Source organism: Hemitrygon akajei, chromosome 17, assembly GCF_048418815.1.
Source record: "Hemitrygon akajei chromosome 17, sHemAka1.3, whole genome shotgun sequence".
Lineage (NCBI taxonomy): Eukaryota > Metazoa > Chordata > Chondrichthyes > Myliobatiformes > Dasyatidae > Hemitrygon > Hemitrygon akajei.
In genome coordinates, this window is record NC_133140.1 from 28076110 (window position 1) to 28088646 (window position 12537).

The window sequence follows — 12537 nt, forward strand, 5'->3', positions numbered from 1 at the left end:
TCCCTGTCTTCATCTTTAATCTGTTTCACTTTTAAATCTGTTTCACTTTTAAATCTTTGGCTGTGGTTAGCGAATATTTGGGAGTTCTTGCGCAAATTCTTCCACATCCCGATAATCAGTAAAAGATCTTTTTCCATCATCCAAAAAAAATTATCAGGGTTGCTGGGTGGTGCAATATAAATTTATAACCCTTTTCCCATTAAAAAAATTTTCGCTGAGTTAAATTCTTTCTTTCTCTTCAAAAGGTCATAACTTATATCAGGATAGAAAAGAACTGTTTTCCCTTCTATCATCAATGGTCCGTTTCTCTTTCTGGCACATTGGGCACCCGCCTTCAGGATCTTTTCTTTATCTTGATATCTTAAGCATTTTATCAAAATTAAAAACTTGGAAGAAATAACAGGAGACACCATTGATAGAGTGAATAAAATGGAAGATAATATTTCTGCCTGGACATCAGAAAGAAAACAGTTGTTGGGAAAAGTGGATGTACTTGAAAATTTTAACAGATGAAATAATATTAAGATTGTTGGACTTAAAGAAGGTATAGAGGGAGAGTATCCAATAATTTTTTTTCAAAAATGGATTCTGGAGATTTTGGAAATGGAAGAAGGAACCCAGTTAATTGAAATTGAAAGGGCTCACAGAGCCTTAAGATCAAGACTTCAAGTTGATCAAAACCCACGATCAACCTTCAAACCTTTTAATAGATATTAAAAGGATCACCACATCTGTGCATAATTAGTTGAGTGCGGTAATGAAATCATCCTTGGAGGTAAGCATTTCAAGAAACTGTTTAAATAGATAGATCTAAGAGGCCTACACAAATGGTTACAGATTAGATGTGAAGGGCACAAGTCTAACAGAGTTTGCTGTCCTGGTTGGGATACTGGGTTAGAGAAAGCTATTGTGGAGGCTTTGTTAAAACACTGTTGGTAAGGGTGAAAGCCATTCACTTGGCTGCAGGAAATCCAGGCTCAATGTTTTTCAAAATGGGGAAAATGAATGAACGTAAGAATGGATTGAATGTAGTAGCTGAAATGGGATGATTATTCAAAAGGGAAACAATGCACTTTGTGTTTTCCCATTTTAAATGCTTATATCCTTAATTCTCTTCACAATTTGTCTGGATATGATTCTGTGCTCCTTGAGTATCCCAACAGCTGATTATGACACCAGAAGCGATTGGGTTTTCATCCAATTTAGGCAGAAATAAAACTGAAAGACAATTTGTGGATTATTAATTTTACATTGAGAAGAAGTGAGAACATTCCCACTTGCTGGAGTGTGCAGTACTTAAAACAGAAGTTGGTGAGACAGACCAATGCGGCCACACACTTACATTGAAGGGCCTCTGCTTCAGCTACCATAAGGAAAATATTGCATGTTGTAACTGCAAAAGGACAATTCCCACCCATCTCTTAAAGATTGAAACTGGTAATCCCAAGTTTTCAGTTTGCCTTTACTGGAATCGGGGCTCTGGAAAAGCTGTTTTAAAAACATGACCTACCAAATAGTAAAAGGAACTCAGATTAATAGCTTTTGAAATGAGAAGTGAAAAAAAGAAGTGAAAGCTTTAACAGTTCCCTTTTTAGATGGGTATTTTAAATGGAAATTTTGAACTGTACTTAGGAATGTTCCGCTAACAGGAACGTGAAATTTGTTATCGCGAAGTGCAAATGATAATAATAGTGTAGTTGTATTTTGGAAGCGTTATAAATCCAGAAGGGAGAGGTGACAAGAAGATAGATGCAGGAGAATGCTCCAGCAAAACACCCCATCAGACAAGATACTTCTTATGAACTGTTCCAGTGCTATAATTTTATGAATAAGCACCATTGCTATGGTTTAACTCTTTCTTTCCATAACTTTATAGGAGACAATGATCGAATTCCAGTCATCAGCCCACTGAAGATCCGTGAACAGCAGCGGACTGCAGTGTCCACCAACTGGCTTCTCCCTTACAACAACACCTGGTCAATGGACAAAGTATTCATCACCACGCCCACGTACAATTACACCATGAAAGACTATCAGAAATTCTACCAGGACATCAACTTTAAAGAAGGCTGGTTTATTCGGCAAGACACTGAAGCACTGGTGTACAATTTGACTGCCCCTGGAGTTACAATTTATTGCCTGTATGGAACTGGAATACCAACACCTGAGTCCTTCAAGTATGATGTCTTCCCTGATCAGGAGCCCAAAGTCATCAATGGGGAAGGTGACGGAACAGTCAACCTGCTGAGCGGTCTGAAGTGCAAGGAATGGGTGGGAAAGCAGGAAGGCAAAGTCTATATGAAAGAACTGCCAGGAAATGAACATGTAGACATGCTGTCCAACCTTTCTACAATTTCCTACATCAAAAAGGTCCTATTTAATTTGCCTCTACTATGAATTTACACTGACCGTGCTGGAAGTCAGAGGATGCTTTTGTTTTGCTGAATTTTGACAGTTTTGTAATGAGTTGAGGCACTTCATTAACTGAATTCAGATGTTGTGGTTCTGTGTTAACTGTTGTTGCTCTCGGCCCTCACTGATGTTAAGCAATCAACTACTTTGTCTAGAGAGGGAGCTGCAGTTATTAAGTGAAGTCTTCACTCCTGATGGTGCTTAGGCCCCAACTAATTTCTGGAATTGGTTGTTCATTATAATGGAATATTGAGATGGATGATAGAGGTTAGTGTAGAGAGGGGTTATTGTATATGATGCGATCTGGCCATAAAATAGAAATATGAAGAATTTAAAAAGTACACATAACCAAATCCCTGCAACCTTTAAATGGAACAGTAAATATGTAACTGCTCCTCAGTTTCATGAAAGTGGGTTCAAATGGGGGTCAAAAGAGTGTGCGTTAATTCTGCAACACTAAGATCTAAACTGACCAATCTCTGCTTCCTCATGGGCCTAAATTCACTGATTCGTTAACTCCATCCTGCAAAAAAAAGTGCAGAATGGGCAACCAAAGTGTTACATTGATGTACTTCTGCGAAACTGGAATTGAAGTACTTTGGTAAGGAAATGTAGGGTAGGAGAACTTTAATATGGCAATTGATGATATATTGAAGTATGCTTCTTTACATTTAATCTTATCCATCTAGCAATATTAATTCTTTATAATTTTATTATACAACTTTTTTGAAAACCTCTTCCATATCTTTACCTCTTAACTTGTTTGACAAATTATGCTAAACATTAAGAATGAAACCTCCTCATTTCAAACACACTTTCCAGCAGTTTAAAAAATATCGTCTCCAACCTTGAGTTGATGCTAATCAAAATGAAAGGGTAAGTAAACATTCCTAAGTCCTATGATTTGAGTTCAATTCCAGAAATATCTCTTTTAAAAAGTTAAAGCAATTACCTTTTGCCATTAGCTTCTGTGGTTATGGCTGTTAGTCTTTAAGTTTTCCAGCCAAAATGTATAGCGAAATTATGTAGTATCTTTACTAGATACAGTATATTAAATCTGTTGTTCTGTGCCTTTTTCACTGTATTGAAGTAAACCTATGTGATTGCCAATGATAACAGTTAAAATATTTGGATCTAGATATTTAGACTTTGCACAAAGAATTTTGATTTGGGTGGGAAAGGGCACAATTTATGGTTTAACACCAATGAATTGGCTTGTACTTGTAAAAAGGGAATGAATGTTAGTAACATTAAATGTGTGGCACTTTGTCAGTTTGAAGTTAGGGGACAAGGTCAAAGGTTATTGATTACTCAATTATCGTTTGGCCAGGTGAATCACCAAAGCTTGTTTCCTTAGCTCTGCCCCCACCACAACTAAAGAAGTGCTCGTGTAGGAGGAGAACTGCCACTTTTGCCAAGTCTGGGGCTAATATCCTGGCTTCAGATTTGGGGGTTTCTTAACACCCTCCAATAATCTATAAATATTTGTAAACAAATAGATCTGTAGTAGAACAGGTACTTGGGATACAGTAAGATCTAGTTCTTGCAGGGCAGGGAAAAGCCATGTTCAGTATACATTTACAAAAGTTTCCAGACAATTCAAAGCCTAGATAAGTATTAGCAATTAAAATTTGGTATAAATGTTGGATGTTAACTGTTTCGTATGTAGAATTCAATACTGTAGAATATTTTAAAATTTAGGATATTAAATATAGTGGAAAATTCAAATATTTGGTTGGTGCAGATGACCAGTGATATCTTTACGGACATATTTTCTTAAGGCAGTTATATTTTTGATACGGGCCACTTTATTCATGACAGCAAAGTCCGGGTGTAGTCATGAGGCAGGTTATTGTGGAGATATGAACTATTTCCACAAGCTCTGGTTGGGTTGTGATTGCTGATAACTGATAGGGAAACTAACAACTTTTCTGTTTCTGGTGGGGGGGCATGGGGGAAGAAAGGTTCAGCAATTGAGCAGCCCTATTGTACCTGCTGCTTTTGAAGGCCGTGCCAAAAGAGGTGTGGAAAATGCCCACTGTTGTAGATGAAGGCTCAGCTTTCCCATGCCCTCATCCAGCCCTTGTCATTGGTGTTGGGCGCGATGAGGTGGAGAGGGAAATCTAACATTCACCACAAGGAAGTGAAACGTTGAAGTTAGTATTAGATCACAGTCGTATATTTCAAGCTGTCATCTGTGCCTCTGTAGTTCCCATACCCAATTCCTGTTGCCGGTAATACTCGAACCACTGCTTCTGTTTCTACTAGAATGTTATATTTTTCACTGGGAAATAAATAAATTACATCTGGAAAGCTGGTGTACTAGCATGTGTATGAAATCCACTTCTCTGGCAGCACTTGGAAGTACAATGCCAACTACTTGGGCTTGGAAGTACAACAGGAAGATTGCAACAGTATGCATGCATTGGCTATGAGTGACTTCGTCTTTGCTAAACTCACTATATTTTCCCTAAATTGTGTCAAGGATATCGAATAGATAGAATGATTACACACCACAGCACTTTGAAGTGGCTTCTGATTGGCATTCATCACAAGAGCAATTACAAACTACAAAACAATCAACACACACAAAATGCTAGTGGAACGCAGCAGGCCAGGCAGCACCTATAGGGAGAAGCACTGTCGACGTTTCGGGCCGAGACCCTTCGTCAGGACTAACTGTGAAAGGAAAGGTACTGAGAGATTTGAAAGTAGTGGGGGGGAGGGGAAAATGTGAAATGATAGGAGAAGATTGGAGGGGGTGGGGTGAAGCTAAGAGCTGGAAAGGTGATTGGCGAAAGTGATACAGAGCTGGAGAAAGGAAAGGATCATGGGACGGGAGGCCTCGGGAGAAAGAAAGGGGGAGGGGGGGAGCACCAGAGGGAGATGGAGAACAGGCAGAGTGATGGGCAGAGAGAGAGGAAAAAAAACAAACAACTAAATATGTCAGGGATGGGGTAAGAAGGGGAGGAGGGGCATTAAGTTAGAGAAGTCAATGTTCATGCCATCAGGTTGGAGGCTACCCAGCCGGTATATAAGGTGTTGTTCCTCCAACCTGAGTGTGGCTTCATCTTGACAGTAGAGGAGGCCATGGATAGACATATCAGAATGGGAATGGGATGTGGAATTAAAGTGTGTGGCCACTGGGAGATCCTGCTTTCTCTAGCGGACAGAGCATAGGTGTTCAGCAAAACGGTCTCCCAGTCTGCGTCAGGAACAATCAGATGGTTTTGATGGATCCAAGGTGCATTGCTGTAAAGGGCCTCTGTGCAATACTTTAGAGAAACAATCCCAGCAATTGGCATCAGCACCAGAAGCTGTGTCAGAAGTATCACTCTCTCTGATCCACGGTGCCTGCCACCATTATGCACTTATTTTCAGTTGGGACGAATTTGCTTCATTTTTGTTTGTTTCAGATTAATTTTCTGATTAGTCTCATTGGGAATGGGCTACGTTACAGCTGCTGTTCTATTCCCCAGCTACATTCAGTGATGGAGTCAAACAAGAAAATACTTAAGTGTGCTCTCCAAATCCTGTATTTCCAGAAATGCTCGATCACATTTTTCTTAAATTTGTAAAGCTAAATCAACCACTTAGTCCCAGTCTCCATATGCATGGAGCACCATTTTTGCTCCTTAACTCTTAAGTCTGGTTAAGGTTTTATGCATACTTTCACAGTACTTTCATAAACTTTCATCAGTTTATGAAAAATAACTCGCTAATGTAGCGGCCAGATTAGAAAAATGTTTGCTTCTGTTGGTGCAAGGCCTGTTTGTCTGTACACAGTGAAATTTATGTAAAGTGACTACTTTGTATAATCCAAGCACTCAACAGTTTGGTGGCTGAGAGAAAGAGATTGCAATCCACCCCACCCCCATTAACAATGGGTGATTATATTAAAATGAATTTTCTAGCTTTCTCACCACCAGTAAAGACAATTGACATGAAGGATTACAAAAAAACTTTGGTCCCTTGAATAAAAACCACCCACTTCTTGGCTGCCTGTTCTTGTAGGAGCCAATTTGAAATGTGGTTTTTGCACTGCTGATATGCGAAAGTAATGAGGGACTAGCTATTGGTTTCAAAATACTAAGAAACCTAACTAAATGACTACACACTTCATCCTGTATTCAAAGGAATTCCAGCAAAGCTAGACCTTGTTTTATTTCATACACATCAGGCACGTTTTTTCTTTAGATATGTGAACCAGAGAAACCAAAATAATACTTCAGTTGGAGGAAATACTGTGTAAACTTCTCAGAAACCTCAGTAAGTACGTCACTGTAACCCAACTTTAACCTTACTTTGATCAAGTTCAAGTAAATTTATTATCAAAGGACATGTATGTCACCAAGTACAACCCTGAAATTCATTTTCCTGCAGGCATACTCAGCAGTTCTATAGAATAGTAAAAGTACACTGCAGATGCTGTGGTCAAATCAAGACGTACAAACAAGCTGGATGAACTCTGTCTCGGCCCGAAACATTGACTGCTCATTTCAACGGATGCTGCCCGCCCTGCTGAATTCATCCAGCTTGTTTGTACGTCTATAGAATAGTAACTCTGGTTGATTTTCATTGGTCCTGTACAAAAGACAACAGACTTTTGCAAATGCAAATATAAATAAAAAGCGATTAAGTAATTAGAACATGAGATGAAGAGTCCTTAAAGTGAGATCATTGTTTGTGGGGAAACATCTCAATGGATGGGGCAAGGGAGTGTAATTATCCTGCTTTGTTCAAGAGCCTGATGGTTGTAGGGTAGTAACTTCTTGAACCTGGCAATGAGTCCTGAGGATCTTGTACCTTCTACCTGGTGGCAGCAGTGAGGAAAGAGCCTGGCTTGTGCATAGGTGGTGAGGACCTCTGATAGAGGCTGCTTTCCTACAACACTGAGTGCACTATATGAAGCAATAGTTGGGAGGACTTTACCTGTGATGTACTGGGGTAACTAGTGTAGGATTTTCTGTTCAAAGGCTGTGGTGTTTTCATACCAGGCTGGTGGTGCCTGACCCAAGTCTATCTGCTTCTTTCTATCAGAATATAGTTCCTGTTTCTGAAACTAGAGTTGCATGTGCTGACTTGTCGAATGGTAGCAGCCTGACACCTTCTCACTCACAAACAAGTAGTGCTTTTCTGGATCTGTGTACTAACCAAGTCTCCTACTGTCACTGTATAGTCACTCCTACTTGGCTCATAATAATTATATTGAATTGCATTTATTGATATAAACATTATCTTTTCACTGGGAACTGTCTTGACCACATCTGATTGTTCACAACCTTAGTCACCAATATGGCCACAAGCAGGATGTTACCTCAAGATCCTCTGCATCACATCCACTTCTCTTATTGCCTGCCTAGACTTCAGTTCAGATGTACAAGCTTCCTGTCTAAATTGGCAGCATATTCAGTTCTGTTTCCGATTTGCATGGATAAGCTGCTGGCTAGCTGACTCCATTGGTAGAAAGTGAACAAAGTCACTGGACAGACACTGAAGCCAGTGGATGCAAGTGTTTTATTCAGCAAAGTGGAACAATCTTGGAGGAAGAGGCCTGTTTCACCCAATATTACAGGACATTTTATAGGCTAAAGATCAAAGGTAACAGCAGGACAATGCTTCCTTTGAATTACATTTATTTCACACACCACCTCTGCACCCAGACTGTAAACACCCAAATTGAATGTTAATCAGCAATGTCTGGTTTCAATAGACAATAGGTGCAGAAGTAGACCATTCGGCCCTTCGAGCCTGCACCGCCATTTTGAGATCAACTGGTGTCCACAGCCCTAGGTAAACTATTGTTCAGGGCTGCATCTTAAATTTAATCTACAATCCATGTTCAGGTCTGAAGAATGGCTGTAACTGAACATATTTGTTATATATCCTAACTCTGGTATATGCCCTAACACCATCAAATTTTAAAGTTCAAGTACATCTATGTCACAATATTCTACCTTGAGATTCATTTTCTTGCAGACATTGACAGCAAAACAGATACAATAGAATCAATGAAAAACTACACACCAAAATAGATTGACAACCAATGTGCAATAATTCTCCAGGGTGTTCAAACCTTCATCCCTCCCTCACCCCACTCCAAACATCCTTGACTTCCACATCTGGGCTCTCGTACAATGTCACTGTCACCTGGAAATGGTGATACCATAGGGTTTAAGTTACTGGATCCAGAGTCACAAGACTAACAATCCTGGGATCAGAGTTATCATGACACCACAGGTTACTAAGGAATCATCCAGACAATTAATGATAACCACAAGCTATTGGATTGTTGTGAAAAGTTAATCCCCTTCAATAGAAAAAAGCTGTCATCCTGATTTGGTCTGGAGTCAATGTAATTCAAAGCCCATCAAGGTGATCATCTCCTAAAAGCCCACTGAATTAGCCTAACAAACCATTTGACCACTATGTTCAAATAAACAATAGAACTTGACAGGCAACACTGCTGCCAGAAGCCAGTTGCAAACGTCTGCATTGATGCTTTGAGGAAGCTGTTCAGAGACAATGTAGCCCTTACAGTCTCTTCCAACACTATCCCTGGATTTGCCCCAGCCCACTAGCTGGTGTCACCACAGTGGGCACTAATCGAAGCAGTCCTAGAGTTCTTCTTCACGGACTCTCCATGAAATCTTCATAGAAATTTGATTTATCAATACCTATCCTCCCTCAGCTGACGAAACAGTGAGGAATCTATGTCCCACCTTGTTGAGCAACATTTAGAACGGGCATTGAAATGAACACTAAATGTTCTCTGATGGGATTTTCAATGGTCAACGACAAACCAAAGAGCCTAATTCTGGAGGCTAGTTGTGGTGAGAGTGACTGACCTTAACTTCAATGCAACATTTGACTGAGTATATCAAAGATAGAATGGAGTCATTGGGCATCAACAAGAAAAAGGGTTGGAATCATACCTTAAGATGGTTTCAGGTTTTGGAGATGAATCATCCCAGCTGGAGTTCCTCAGGCAGTGTCTGAAACTTATCTTTTCCTGCTGCTTTGTCAGTGACCTTCCTTCCTTCACAAAGTTAGAAGCAGGTTCTTTCACAGACAATTGCACAATGTTCAATCCTATTTGCAAATCCTCTGCAAATTAAGCAGCCCACACCCTACATGCAGCAAAACACATATCACTCAGGGAAGCACTAGGCAAGTAACATTATCTAACATGTTGTAGCACCAATGACCATTTCATCAATAGGCAGAAGGCAGATGTCACCATTGACCATAAACTCACAGGACAAACCTATGTCAGTAGTTACTAGAGCAGATCAGAGGCTGAGTAGAATATAGAACATTACAGCACAGTCCAGACCGTATGGCCCACGATGTTAGGCCAACCTTTTAACCTACTCTAAGATCAATCAAATTCTTCCCTCTTCCATAGCCCTCCATTCTTTCTATCATCCATATGCCTAAGAGAGTCTTAAATGCCCCTAATATATCTATCTATCAGCACCCCAGCATAACATTCTGTGCACCCACCACTCTATGTTAAAAAGTGACTTCCCTTCCTCCAATTATTATAAAATTATGACCCACGGTATTAGCCATTTCTGTGTCAATCCACTCAATCTATGCCTCTTACCATCTCGTACATCTCTATCAAGTCACCTGTCATCTTCCTTCACTCCAAAGCTCAAGCTGGCTCAGTCTATCCTCATAAGACACGCTCTCCAGTATGCTGTAGCATTTCCTGATACCCCACAGTCTCACCCCATCTACGAGGTATGAGTCAAGTGTGTGATGAAATGCTTGCCTGACAATTTTGAAAATTGCAGTTGAATCATTGCTGAAGCTCAAGTATCCATTCCAAAGTTCACCCGTCTACTACCTTGAACATTCACTCTTTCAACCAACAGCACAATGTTGCAATGCTTACTGCCTATGAACACACAACACTTATTCATGTGCACCAAGGAGAAAGAGGCAGAGGTTAAGAACCCCACCACCCGCACACTTCTCTCCAAGGCACAACATCTCAACTTATATAATCATTGGCTGTAAATCCTGGAACAACATACAACCTGGTGGAGACACTCAGCAAGTCAAGCAGCTGTTGGAAGGACCCAGCAAATCAAGACCCTGCATGAAGACCAAAAGTGAAGAGAGGAGAGGGAAGATCACAGGTATATAAAGGAAGGAAGATGAGTGAGACGAGGTCCAGTAGGCGATTGGGAGAGTGAGGAGTAGTGAAGGTGATGAGCAGATGGAGGAGAGAAGTGGAGCTGGTAGTCAGGAGAGTGATAGACAGATGCAGACAGGGAAAAGCGTAGCTGGAACCATTTGGAAGGGAGAGAGGGAGAGTGGTAGTGGGGATAGTTGCTGGAGGTTGACAAGTGGTGATACAAAAGCTAGCAGTACCAGAACCTGATAGGAAGGCGATAACAGGAACCATTAGAGCAGGGATTCCCAACCTATTTTATGCCATGGACCTCTACCATTAAACAACGGATCCATGGACCCTAGGTCGGGAACCCCTGCTAGGAGATAAGTAGAGAACAGCTGGGAGGGGGATTAAATGTGTGGGTAGTGGGTGGATGGACAAGGAAGCAAGGGTTCAGAATGAGAGAGAGGAGGATGTGGGGGAAAGCACCGTAAGTAAGGGTAACCTGAAATTGGAAATTTCAAGGTTCATGCCAGTATGTGATGACACAGGCAGGATAGCTGCTGACTGGTTAGAGTCCATGAAGAACCCTGCAACATTTTCCTGTGAAAATATAAATTGTCAATGTTAATTCTGATCACAAACAAAATCTCACTTCTGCTTTTTTATTTCATTGACATCTATTTTGGAGACAGAAGCAAGATACAGCCAGTAAAAACTTACATAATGTTCAGTTCTCACTGAATTCTGGTTACTCTCAAGACAAATTGAGCCTGGTAGTTAAGCCTTGTAACTTATTAAGACTGGCTAATTTATCCCAATGTTTTTGCGTGCATTGTCTCCGGAGAAAGATGAAGTATGTGTAAAAGCAAACTCCCAGGCATGTTGGAAACCTGAAATGGACACAGAAAATAATGCTGGAAATTCTGAAGTTAGGCGGCATCAGTGCAAAGAAAAACAATTCAAATTTCAGATTAGTGGCTCCTCATTGTAATTGATCCAGCTATACGCCGTTTGAATTTCACATTTCCTCAGAGTGTCAGCAAGCCAGCCCACTGTGTCCTCTCTCTGCTCATTTAAAGTATTGCATGGTCAGGAGTTAGAAGTGCTACCATGCTTTCTTTGTAACTGCATTTCCATGACAGATCCTCTGAAATAACACTGAGGAATGTAAAGTTGCTGACCCTGTCCAACTCTGATCTCTCAATGAGGACTGGCTCATGGACTTCCAGTTTCCTCCTCCTGAAGTCAATAATCATCTCCTTGGTCTTGCTGACATTGAGTGAGAGGTTGTTGTGGAACCATTTCCCTTCCCTTGTTGTAGTTCTCCACAATAATTGCAGGGACTCCTTACAATAGTTCAAGCAAACATCTTCAACAAAACCACAAGAAATTGTCACTAGACTCTATGAGTGATCCAGTATTGATTCTTAATCACAGAATCACCACCTTCCTGCCTCTCACATTTTAACTACTGCTCTTCCCTTACTGACAGATCTACGACTATTCATAGAAACTCTACTAGTTTTCAAACTATTCTATCACAGAAACTCTTCTACAGTTTTCAAATCATAACGATCAATCCACATCAGCGTATATGTATAGAAATGGTTCAGTCCCAGTTCTTACGGGTTAAAATATAGATTTAACAGAAGGACATTCTTACGTATACAAAATCTAATTTCAGTAGTTATATACAGTATGTATGGTATTTAAAACTAAACCTCACTTTTTTGCTTTTAAGTGCAATGGTATGCTATGCTGAAGCTAAAGGAATTTTTCATAGGGAGGACTAAATTTGCAATCAAAAGCATAACAAAGGGATACCAATTTGAAGTATGTACAAAATAACAATAGTTTGATATTTTAGTCACATATTTGAAGATCACATCATAACACTTCTGTTCAAATTTCTGTTTTACATAAAATGCAAGCAATAAAGTTTGATGCTTATTTTGTGTTTGGCAATGTAGATTTACTTCCAGCCCTCATCCTTG

General features: G+C 40.2%; 1 protein-coding gene across 2 annotated transcripts in view; it reads left to right on the forward strand.

Annotated features, from left to right (window-relative positions):
- LOC140740560 (lysosomal phospholipase A and acyltransferase-like) overlaps positions 1-4725 on the forward strand; it is a 365712-nt gene extending 360987 nt beyond the window's left edge. For both annotated transcript variants that reach the window (XM_073069819.1, XM_073069821.1), the window contains one exon: positions 1877-4725. In XM_073069819.1, coding sequence (XP_072925920.1) covers positions 1877-2397 — 521 coding nt within the window. In that variant the 3' untranslated portion in view covers positions 2398-4725. The remainder of the gene's footprint in view (positions 1-1876) is intronic.
- Positions 4726-12537: the final 7812 nt, after the last annotated feature.